The sequence below is a fragment of the Hakea prostrata genome, chromosome 3 (genome assembly GCF_041222555.1).
Source record: "Hakea prostrata isolate BN-2017 chromosome 3, UWA_Hpros_2, whole genome shotgun sequence".
Taxonomy (NCBI): domain Eukaryota; kingdom Viridiplantae; phylum Streptophyta; class Magnoliopsida; order Proteales; family Proteaceae; genus Hakea; species Hakea prostrata.
The window spans coordinates 23,837,389-23,850,238 of NC_142602.1; the positions used below are offsets into that span (position 1 = coordinate 23,837,389).

General features: G+C 38.2%; 1 protein-coding gene across 2 annotated transcripts in view; it reads right to left on the minus strand.

Moving 5' to 3' along the window:
• ABCC13 (multidrug resistance-associated protein 11) overlaps window positions 1-12,850 on the minus strand; it is an 84,999-nt gene that overhangs the window by 70,221 nt on the left and 1,928 nt on the right. For both annotated transcript variants that reach the window (XM_089149947.1, XM_089149946.1), the window contains exons 4-6: window positions 12,054-12,218; window positions 11,829-11,960; window positions 1,800-1,900 (exon numbers count right to left, since the gene is read on the minus strand). In XM_089149947.1, coding sequence (XP_089006073.1) covers window positions 1,800-1,900; window positions 11,829-11,960; window positions 12,054-12,218 — 398 coding nt within the window. The remainder of the gene's footprint in view (window positions 1-1,799; window positions 1,901-11,828; window positions 11,961-12,053; window positions 12,219-12,850) is intronic.

Sequence of the window (12,850 nt, forward strand, 5' to 3'; positions counted from 1 at the left end):
TTTCTCCTGCAATTTTGAGAGTTGTCTTTGGGGATATTCAGATTCTACCAGTTGCTGCCCATCTGCTGCTATTCCAAGGGACTAATCATTGTACCAGCTATGACTTAGACCGTCTTATCTTCACATCAAGGATTACGAAGATGTAACCATTTTACTACCTCTTCCCACAGAAAACCTGCCAATGGTTACTGAGTACTTGAAGATTATGCCTATGGTTCTTGCTTCTGGGAATTTTCTTTAGACATTTGTGGTGCTTATACCTTTAAGATACTAATCATTAGTTATCATAATTTGTCCACATAGTGTTACACATGAGGGGGAGATTGAAAACTTGTTCAATATCTACTCAAGATTTTTTGAAGTGGACACTTTTATCCTATGATGGTATTTTAAAACAACACGAGTAACCCATATTGTCTTTTACCCACCAACTTGGTCCGTAGTAGCCCATATTGCCTTCTACTTACCTACTCTATCCACAATAACCTATACTGTCTATTACCTACTACTTGCCTTCTTACGAGGAGCTTACATGTGGACATCGGAGCTGCACTTTTTATCTGCTTATGCGGATATTAGAGCTGCACCTTTCATATACTTGTGTGGATGCTAGAGCTGCACTATGATCTACTTGTGTGGACATTGGAGCTGCACTTTTGTCTTCTCTTGTGGAGATTCCTCCCTACAACCTATCTCTTATGAGGTAGCCACCAGAGATGCTACACTTTTGAGACAATTGCTACTTATCCTTATTGGTATTATTTGGATAGAACCTTTTATATTATTGTTGCTACTATGCTATAGCTTATCATCTCATTGTTGGATGGTTCATTTGACATGAAGATACTTAAGTTGTTGTTGATTATATCCTAGGTGAAGTCCTCTGTTTATCGATGTTTGTATTGCCATCTGTGCTCAAGACTATGAAGTTTTTTATGTATGTTCTTATTATTCCAAGCTGGAGCCTTTAATATGTATACTCCAGCTTGAGGGGGAGTATTAACGAATATCATTGTAAAGAGGCCTGATCTTTGGGTACAGTGGGGGTTCACATGGGTTATGCACATGCTCATTGTTCCTCCCTTAATAGTTTCTTTCTATTTCAGTTTGTTTCCTTTTCTTCTTGTTGCTTGGATGTCAAGCACGTCTATTTAAGATGGTAATATTTGAAGATCTTCCAATCAAATTGGAGGATATTTGAAGATCTCTCTAATCTGGTAACTTTTTGAGTAGCTTCTTTTTTGTGGGTGTGATATCTACTACTTTTTTGTAACTCAGTTTAGGAAAGTATTCCTAGACTGAGATTGGATCTTTGACTTCAATAAAACATGTTAGGGAGAAGAGCATCATGAGACCTGTCTCTCCCCCTCTTCTCATTCTATTCTATTGTAAACTATCTCAGGTCATAAATATAACATTTTACATTTGATAAAAGATAAACACAAAGGCCACTTATATAGTAAAATCAAATAAATAAATAAAACTCATTCAACTGTGAAAAGTAAGGTTTTGATCAGCTCAAGCAAGGAGCAAGAAGTCGCAGTTAAAGATGGGAGAAGGAGATAAAGAATCGAATGTGTGAGTACATAAAACACAAACACTACACCTATTTCTTCATTAGTAATAAATCTTGATATTACATAGGCCTCCCTAGTGGGTTAAAAGTACAGAGGAAAACTAAAACTTGTTATGACTTATAAAAAGTAGCGACACAAGTACCCATTAAGACATAAACTCGAACAGCATGATTATCATGAATGGAAGGAGATTTTGAGAACACCGCTTAAAAGAATTAATACCTTTTGCTGGAAGATTCCCTCATTACTCTTCCTATGCTAAGATATACCACAAATAGGATATCCAGCACAAAGGAACAGCTCTCTTTGAAAACTATAGCAACCTGCAACACATTCCTTCTATAAATTCTCATGCAGTATAGGGCACAATGAAACAAGTAATTTTTGTTCTGAAGTATGTAAATCACATTACATCACTAATGATGACACGTTGGGCAAAAAAACATTTTGTTAAGCAGAAACATTTTGACAAGTCACTCAGAAGAACATTTTCTCAAGAATGATGTTATGAAGCAGTCACGGCCAATTTATTTGATCAAGTTGAGATACATCACCTCCATATTTTGTGAGTAATTCCCATGACAGTGATTAGGTGGTAACTAATTTTATCTCAAGCTTAACATCTACACGTTTCAAGGCAAATAGTGGCTGCATAGTCAAAAGGATAACTCATCTGCCAATTTACAGCTGAAAGAAAAGCATAGACAGACCTTTTTCCTTGGGAGTCAGTAATACAGTTCCTCTGACACTACACAAAATAAAGCACCCGTAATAGTACCTCACATGAGATTCTAAATGATATCTAGACAAATGTTGGTCAAGGAAATGGCACATATTTAGTTTCAATAACATTCATGTCATTAAGGGCAGCATTCGCAATGGTTGGACCACAGCTGTACCTTGAGGTCAAGTATCAAAACAGCCTCTCGGAAAAAAAAATTTGGGGTAAGGCTGTGTAGGAAAAAGCCCCCCCCCCCCGGAGCGGACTCATCTTGTGCGGAAGCCTTTGGTACCAGGTTCGCCCTTTTGATGTCATATACTTATAAATTCTATAAAAAGTTAATGGAAAGAATCTCTAGAAGAGTACTTGCAGAAAACTTTCCTAGGTAAGGATGATTCTTATCATATAGCAAATTGACTTTGCTAGCATCAGACTGACCAGATTGTGCCTGCTTGGACATATGCTTTTGGCTCAAGATCAAAGGATGCATCATACTCAAAAGAATTCTAAAACCTTTAAATGTCACACAATAAATGTAAGATTACTGGAGCACACATCTGACCAACTTAAGACAGCCACCATAAGTCCATAGCTGGAGCATCTGGTGCAAGAAGGCATAGATTAGAGCGGTGAACTGCCTGGAAGGAATCAAGAAAGGCCTAGGTACTTAGCCATGAAAGTAACCAAAGAGAACCCATATGTTACAAGCAGGTCATTCTTAACTACTCTAGGAACACTGGTGCTGAAAAGAATGGATATGAGTGGTTAATCTGAAGGACAAACAGGATTCCAACTAGCATAAACAAGACAAAATGGAACCAACAGATGATGATCATCTTTGGAAAATGTTATGAGAACATCGGCAAATGCAAGGTAGGAGTACGTCAGGGCCTTGTATTTAAGCATGGCAGAGATTAGGCACTCATCCATACTAGACTGAAGAGTCCAGGATAAGACTTCAAGGGCCATGGAGAAGACATAATGGGAATGATCCGAACCAGATCCAGGGCCGAAACAGGGCCTAGGGTTGTTTCCCCAAAGGCCCAAACCCTGTGGCCCCTAGTACCAGCAGGAGTATTTTGTACCTTTCGGTTGAGTCTACTTAGGGTTTAGTTGGGTCCAATATGTTTGTGGGACCCTTGATCTACTTTTGTTTTTTAATCTGGGTCCATATTTGTTAAGTTATTGAAGAGTCCTTGTTAAATTAGGATTCTAAGTTGTGAAGGAGTCCTTTAGTTTTATCCTATTTCTTGCAAGGATTCCATACCTACTCTTAGATTTCAATTCGGACTCTTTTAGAGTGAGATAGGAAGGATCCTTGTGTGAGTAAGAGTCCTTTCTCCTAGTCAAAGAAGTTTAAGTTCGAAATGTCTTTTAAGTAATAGTCCTAGTGTGATAGACTGATATCCTTCTAAAACCTATAAATAAGCCTCATAATATTGTAACCAGCCGAGTTTATGATTAATAAAATTGATTGAGATTGAAGGAGCAAGGACTAGAGGTCGTCGGTTCCATGGAGGAGACTTACGGCAGCCATTGAATGAAGACCTCTGCAGAAATTTTGAAATTCCAGCATCCTTCTTTCATCTCCAAAGAAGTGCCAAGGTCCCACCCCAACACCAGTCTCCGTTCCCTCTTCTCCTCTCTCATCCACAACACTCCCCTCCAAACCCTAATTACATATTCCAGCCCCCCCCCCCTGGGCAAGCCCTCATGTCCCTCCCCAAACTCAACGGCACCTCTCCCCCATCCCTAAACCTTAATTCCCTACCCACCCCTAACCCTAGACTATAATCCCAGCCCATCCTTATTCTCCTTTCTTCTTCCTTTTCCCATTACAGCTTGCAGCACTTCTGGAAATTGCAGAATTTTTAAACCCAGAAAACCTAACCTAAACCCCAGACTTCCCTACCCAAGACCTAACCCTGTTAGGAGATTAGGATCCCCTCCCCTAACCCTACCCTCAATCCTAGGTTTCAGTGTTTCCTCTCCCCTGTAAACCCTAGATATTCCAGCAATCTCCATTAGAAAACCCTAACCTTAGAAACTTCAAAGACCTATAACTACTTAACCAATCAACCCAATCTTAAACCCTTTTAGGACTTGCAACCCCATCACTCCTTGAACACTTGACCTAACCCTAGGCCCCATCCAAACCCTAGAAACCCTAATACCCATAAAATCCTAAAATCTAAAACCCTAAACTTGAAGAGTCAGATCTGAATTCAACAGGACAGCAAAGTTTCAAACAAGAAATTGTAAACACTAGCTGAACTTAGCCCTACCCCTTTCTAAACCCTAGTACCCATTAAATTACCTTCAACTGTAGGGTATTACAAACCCTAGAAAACTGCCGATTCTCCTGAAGAGGATCATGTGGGTGGACTTAGATCTAGGGCTTTACTTCAATCTATCCAACCCTAGATCCCGGTTCACATCAAGGAAAGGGGACAAACCTGATGGATCCCACTTTGGTGAAGAATTCAAATGGACTACCATTAATGAGCACAAAGAAACAGGGAGAACACATGAAAGGTCAGTTCCAATTGACAAAGGCAAGAAGGAACATTTTGTGTAGCAACGATGATATGAAGTCCCGAGACAGAGTCAAAAGCTTTATGAAAGTAAATCCTCATACAAACAGCATGCCAATGACAATGGTGATTAAGCCTCTAACATGCACCTTATAGAGAAAATGTTGTCAAAGATACATCTACCCAAATGAAGATTGATTAACTATCACTAACAAAGGAACCAACTACCCTTGAAGTGATTGGCAAGAACTCTTGTAATGAATTTGTAGAAATGAGCCTAGGGAGACAGAAGAAGTAAAAGAAAGAGGAGACACCTTCTTTCTTTGGGATGGAGGGAGAGGAAGGATTGGTTGATACCAAAGAAAATCCTATGGATAGCCAAGACAAGGTCCCATTTTACGATATCCCAATAGGAAGTGAAGATGTCAATAACGAAGCCATCTGGACTGGGGGGCTGCCCTGGTTTATGGGAGAGAATAAAGAAGAGACTTCCTCTTGTTGAAGGGATAAGATGCAAGGAGGCAAACAGAGAAGGATGGATAAACTAATTGAGAAAGCCGTTTGGGAAAATGAACCTGAAGTTGAGGAAAGGTTTAAGGTATTGAAGAAGAAACAAACAAATTCAAATTTGATTGCTATCAATAGGAGCCGTCAAAGGTCAAAAGCTTGGAGCAGAATATAGTTCTGGATTAGTCAAAGTAAGCAGCATTGAAGTCACCTAGGGACAACCATTTGATTCAGGATGTTTTTATACAGGAAACTCTCTTCTTGAGCCAGAAGATAGAGGAGCCCAAAAAAATAGATTTTTCTTCAATGCTGAGAAGGCTATTGAGGAAGCCTGTATGTCCAAGGAAATGGCATGATAATTAGCAACATGGGAGGAAGTGTTGCCAAAATATGAGGAACTGCAGGTCTTGAGAGCAATATTGACATTCCAAATCTTCCAAATAAGGCAATGAGGGGAGAGGAGTGGGCAAGGACAAGATGACTCCAAGTGTAGCCAACAATGCCATAGGTATCAGGATAGGAACCACATTAAAAAGTTTTAATGAGTTAAGGCCAAAGGAGGTGTAAAGCTGGATTGTGAACCATCAGCAATACGAATAGCAAAATGAGAAGAAATAGTAGAATAAGAATGAAAGAAAGAGTATGAAGCAATCATGTGATCGGTTGCACCATAGTCAATAACCCATGAGAATGGACTTGAGGACACACTGTGGCAACCGGAAATAACACCTAAGGTGGAAGAAGGCTCAGAATGGGTAACTATGGCAGAAGCAACACTAGCACTAACATTTACATAAAAGAAGACAACTCAAGCTTGATCACCAATTGACAGAGATGTTGGAGTTCATCTAAAGAGAGAGGTATCAATGCACTAGAGTCTTCCAAGTTGGCCTGATGGGCCGCCACCTGTGAAGTCCCATACCCAGTAGTACGACCTACTCCATAGAAGTAGGTAGGCGTCCATAAAGTTTCCAACATTTTCCTAAGTGTGACATTCATGCCCACAACAATCGCTTGATGGGAGCACCAGAAGGGCCACCAGAACCAGTACCACAACTCTAAGAGACAGGAGAGGAATGCCATGGAAAGAATCACCAAAGCCAGCAAAGAGCTGACTTTTCTATTGCAATAGTGAGAACATGGTGTTCGTTCGGCAATCTTCAGTATTGACCATAGCATTGGCTTTTTCCAGAGAAGGGAATGCTCACGAGAAAGAATCTAGGCACAGGTCTAAACACACTCCACCTATAGACCCGCCAACAAAGTCATAGGTAGGGAGCTTATCTTCCCACTTCTGATAGGCTACAACATTTATCACACAAGTTTGGGTAAATTTCCCATAAAAATATAAGTTTTGATAACACCCTTAGTGTATATGTAGTATTGAGAAAAGGTAAGTTCCTTCTGTTGTGACTGGTGGATTTTTCTCTTACTCTCAAAGCACTCTACATTCTTACCAACCTTGGAGTGTGTATCCTTAGCAACTTCCCATACAACAACAGCATTGGCAAGAAGAAGGTAGCTTTCAGCAATATCAAGTTCAATAGAATAGAGCAAAAAACCTATGACAAGATATTCATTAGTTTCCCACTTATATTGAGCTAGACCAGACATTGTAGGCTTGATTGTTGTACCATGAAGAATGACAGATAAGACCATGAGCACCCATTGCAAGAGCAACAAAATGAGACCTGTTGAAGTATATACACTTGGGCTATTTACTATTCACGACACTATTCACGCGAACAGTAAAAAAAATCTGTTTTTACTGTTCACGGTACTGTTCACGTGAACAGTAAAATCTATGTTACTGTTCACTTGAACAATATATGCTAGTGATGCTACTCTACTTTCTATTTCTAATGTTGGAGTCTTGCTACATAAGTTTTGGGAGTTTTTAGAAAGCATAGTTTCTATTTTGGTAGTAGTTTCTATTTTCAGAATTTTCTATTTTAGGAGCTAGGAAGTTACTAAAGATGTAATTTTTTGTTTCCTTTTTCTAGAGGACAATTACTTGTCTCTCAAGTTGTATTAGATTCATTAGAAGCTATAAATAAAAGGGTTTTGTGATTCTAGACTCTTAAGCAAGAATCACAAGCCTCTTCTACTAGTTCTTCATCTCTCTTCTCTTCTTCTTCTTCTCTCTTTTCTTTGTTCAAGTTCAGCTGCTGTTTTGATTATTTAATGCTTATTTTCTAACATGGCATCAGAGCAAGTTTAATCAACCTAGGGACTGTTTTCTCTCTCTTGGCTGCCCAGTTTTTTTTTCCTTCTTTTTCCTTTTTCTTATCTAGGGCAGCCCCAACCTTTGCTGCAGTAATTGTGAATGGCTGTCCTTCTTCTTTGACTTTTGAAGCACCAAGTATCTATGTATTGATACTACAAAAGGCCCCAAGCTTTCTGGGGATATGTCTACCTATTTGATTCAACTGAGGCTGCTACTACCCTTTTTTTTTGTGCAAATCTGAAGTTTGATCTACACTATACTGATGTCATGGGATTCTTCTTGATTCTTGCGAAGATATGCCCATAATTTGGATTGCAAGACCTAAGAATTGTCTTCCACTGTTTGTGCTATAAGTTCTGCTACAAGTCGTATACTAGTAACCCCTGTTTCATTGAATTTCTCTCTTCTGAAAAATTCTGCTGCTACCTTCTTGCTTTACTACTACTTCCGTTGTTTATTTTAGAATCAAGTTTAACCTTCTTTTTATCTAATACTTCTACAAAGACCTAGGGCACTACTTTTCCTTCATATCGACATCTGTTAGAGTTTCAAATCTAGTAGAAGTTTGCTGCTATGGTCCGAGATCTGATAATATCTACTACTGCAACAACTGTAATTGCACTTCTTCTGAGTGGATTGCTGCAGCGACTACTGCAATTTTGAGATTCCAAGCTGGTTCAATATTTTTTTTTTTCCTGATCTAATTTGCTCCTGCCTAAAGGTTAGCGATGGTCCAGAAATTTTTTTCCCCCTTGGTGCACAAGACTTTGTCCTGTGAGATGATTTTCTGCTACTTGATCAGCTTTATTGGTGAATAATACACTGCTCTGTGGCTGCTACTTTTCCTTCTTGGGTTTCTTTTGTGCTCATACTTTAAGATGCTTGTCATTGGTCATCATTAATTGTCCACATGTAATGCTACACGTGAGGGGGAGAATGGTACCTTATTCTATATCTACTCAAGATGTGCTGATGGATATTATTTGTGAAGATCTTTGTCCTCAACTTATGGCATTCTACAACGATATCATTACATGTCTTTACCTATATTGTCCTTTACCTAACTACTTGGTCCGTAGTAACCCATACTACCTTACCTACTTGGTCCGCAGTAACCTATAATGTCTTTTACCTCACCTACTTGGTCTGCAGTAACCCATACTGTCTTTTACCTAATCTATTTGGTCCACAATAACTCATATTGTCTTTTACCTTACCTACTTGGTCCGCAATAACCCATACTGTCTTTTACCTTATCTATTTGGTCCATAGTAACCCATACTATCTTAGCTACTTGGTCCACAGTAACCTATACTGTCTTTTACCTACCTACTTGGTCCACAGTAATCAATATTGCCTTTTACCTACCTATACTTTGCCTATTACTTGCCTTCTTGTGAAGCATTTATATGGACATTGGAGTTGCAATTTTGAAGATTTAGCGTGATATTTCTCCCTACTACCGGCATTACGTGGATAATGCTTTTTGCCTACCTACTACTTGCGTTCTTGTCAAGCATTTATATGGACTTTGAAGTTACAATTTTGAAGATCTAGTGTGGATATTTCTCCCTGCTACCGGCATTATATGGATAGTGTCTTTGATCCTGCTATACCTATGGACTTTGTTCGTCTTCAACATCGTCGATTGTTCTCAATATTGGATGGTTCTATTGACACGAAGAATTAAAGTTTTTTTTAAGTTGGTGTTGATTATCTCCTGGGTGAAGTTTTCTCAGTGTTTATTGACATCTGCCATTGCTACACGATTCAAGATTGGTGCTACTTTTCAAGTTTATTCTTATTGTGCAACCTGAAGTTTTCTTTGTGTACACTCCAGCTTGAGGGGGAGTGTTGAAGTATATACACTTGGGCTATTTATTGTTCCCGACACTATTCACGTGAACAGTAAAATCTGTGTTACTGTTCACTTGAACAATATATGCTAGTGATGCTACTCTACTTTCTATTTTTAATGTTGGAGTCTTGCTACATAAGTTTTGGGAGTTTTTAGAAAGCATAGTTTCTATTTTGGTAATAGTTTCTATTTTCAGAATTTTCTATTTTAGGAGCTAGGAAGTTACTAAAGTTGTAATTTTTTGTTTCCTTTTTCTAGAGGACAATTACTTGTCTCTCAAGTTGTATTAGATTCATTAGAAGCTATAAATAAAAGGGCTTTGTGATTCTAGACTCTTAAGCAAGAATCACAAGCCTCTTCTACTAGTTCTTCATCTCTCTTCTCTTCTTCTTCTTCTCTCTTTTCTTTGTTCAAGTTCAGCTGCTGTTTTTATTATTTAATGCTTGTTTTCTAACAAGACCATTTTAGATAATTTCTCTAGTTGAGTTTAACGTCGTCCATCTGGAAAGACGAAAAAACACGCTCACAAATAACTGGAACCTCCTCCACATCAAACGAATCAGTAGATACGGTAGTAGTAGATGCAATAGATATTGCTAATCTGGAACCAGAGAGTCAAACAATGAAACAAATAAAAGATCATTGACACAAAAGGAATCACACCATCAATGGGTATAAATAAATCTTAGTGGGAGAAAAGGTGCTCACCACCAAGGGAAAAATGTTAAAGAGAAGAGCGCGAACTGCGAAAGGTCAAAAGAGAGGAGGCAGAAGATAGGGAAGTTTCTATGGTGGTGATGATAGGGTGGCGGAGGGAAGCAAGGCCCTAGGGGTTGTTGCTACAGTCGAGCGATATCCTAGGCACCTCATAGCAAGGTGGCAAAGGGTGGTGTTGCTAGGGTAGGGTGATGTCCTAGGGGTCCCACTGCAAGGTGGCAGAGGGTCTGCCAGCAGACACTATCAATCTTTATTTATAATAATAAGAGTGGTCTTTGGTGGCTAGCGGTGGTCTGTGGTGGCTGGCGGCAGTTAATGGTGGTGTTCTCTAGAAAATTATGAAAGGAAAATTTATTTTTTCCAAAAACTCCTCAAACACACGAGACATCAAACTCCATAAACTTCAGCTCTAATAACATGTTGAATGGTCTGAGAACTTCTGGCTTGTGTCAAGGAGACGCTATCAGTCTTTATTTATAATAATAAAAGTATAGAAAGAATAGAAATTCTCTTACATAATAATAATATCCTAGAGATTTTCTATCTTATATACCCAGAATTACAACAATTTCTTTCTTGGATCATCTTATAATTCAGCACATTAAAGTATTGGTTTCAACACTGATTTGTAAAAATTTATAATGGTCTTGTGTTGGTAGAACAGAATGGTAATTCTTGTGGCACTTTGGATTATTACGATAACGTCTCTACATCTACACCACATGTTTGGAAATCTTATGAGCTGATGCCCTACCAGTCTCTTAGATAAGATAAAAAGCCTTTATTTCCAGTTCAGCATTTTAAGATGGAAAAAATGCTGACATAGTTTGTAAAATTAAAAGCTTGAAGAGGAACATGTAAGGACATGTCCTTAAGCTGCTTGATTTTGTAGAGCATATATCATAAAGCAGCTAATTCCTCTAAATTTTTCAAACATGCAATTGTTATAAATAATTATTATTATTATTATTAATTAATTAAAAAAATAATTATGGACAACTGCAGAATGCATTGAAGTTCATTAGAATTTGACAGGCTGCAGTCAAAGCTAAACAATATGGTTTAATTCAATTCTGGTGCAACTTAAGGGTTGGGATGATGTCAAATGCAACCAACAGGGATCAATTTTAACTGGTAGGGCCTGAACACCTAACTGTCCCGATGGTGGGCCCATGTTGACTAATGCTGTGAAGGGGAGTTTTCTATTGCCATTGTTGTAGATGATATTTCTCAATACTTGGATATTGTTGTAATTTGGTACATCACCTAGAATTTAGTTGTGTAGGTTTCAGGTTTGAGCCACTCATTGATTTACTTTTATCTGACTAGATTCCAGAGGGTTTAGATAACGTAAGTAGGTGGTCTGAACAAGAGAGAAAAGCTAACCTTTCCTTAATTGAGCAAGTGCATTACAAAATCAGCCAGCCATAACTGAACTTATGTGTTGCTAGAAATAACAATTTTATATTAGTAGAGTAAATTTTTGCAACTCATCTTTGTGCGGATACTTGGAATTCCAACGGTTAAAATTATACAGGCTAAAAGCTGGCTGATAAATTTTCCTATCCATCTTACACTGTCCACAAGAATTAACACAAAATACCAAAGACTAGTCAAGTTCAAAGCGAGAAGCTAGCAGTGATCCAAACTTAATGCAGAAGAAAGAAATCAAAGTCGACTCTGGTACCTTTAACGAGGAAAACACCGTCTGTAGGTGTGGGATTTCAAAGATAGGTTTTGCAATCCACCAAAACATAAGGATGCGGTTGTAAAATATGAAGAACCAGATGTCACACTTTGAGAAAAGCATAACAGTAGTCTACAAAAAGAAAAAGAAGGAAAATGTTTCAACAACTTTCAGTATATAGACCTCATGGAAGCCTCACCAACAACTTAAGTTCAGGAATCTTACCCAGACCGAAAACTGAGAACAACTGAAAAACCACGCATGGTACAAAGTACTTTGTCCTTGAAGAGCTCTCTTTAACAGAAAGGTTATATCACACAAAGGCAAAAATGCTCCAATAGCAGGTACCAGGTTGAAGAAAATCTTCTCTGAATGATGTTTCTGGGCAATCTGAAGCAGTATGTAAAAATATGTTAACTTATCACATGGTAATCATAGGATAGTCCTGGAAGGACAAAAGCTATGCTTCTTTTACCAAGGATAAGAGTCGATTTTACTAGGGTTCCAGTTTTACTAACCAACAATCAACATTGTCAACTACAAGAAACCAGTTCCCTCAACAGGTCCAAGAAGAAAACACAAGCACTTCAAGATTATTTTTGAAACATCAAGAAAAAAACAGCTAAATAATGACAGATCAGTCAAGGTACCAAAATCCTAAGTGGAAATTATGTATCAATTGTATCATAAAAGAAATACTAATCAAGGAACAAAAGGAGAAAGAATATCAACAGAAAACAAATCAAAATCGTCAATACACAGATTTCAGCTGTGAAGAAATGCTAAATACTTCAAGTGAACTATAGTATAAGATCAAGCAGCAAACCATTGTAGGAAAACTGGTGTCTTATTAAAAAATCAGACTGCATTTCAGGACAGCATGAAAAGAACAGTAAACTGACCCAAGAATCTCAAGCCTCGTGCAGAAATAGAGGATAGTATCCATTCAACTGTAAATCAAATTTTAGTAATGTATGATGGCCCAAATTTCATGATATGGAAATAGTAATCAGAAAATACTA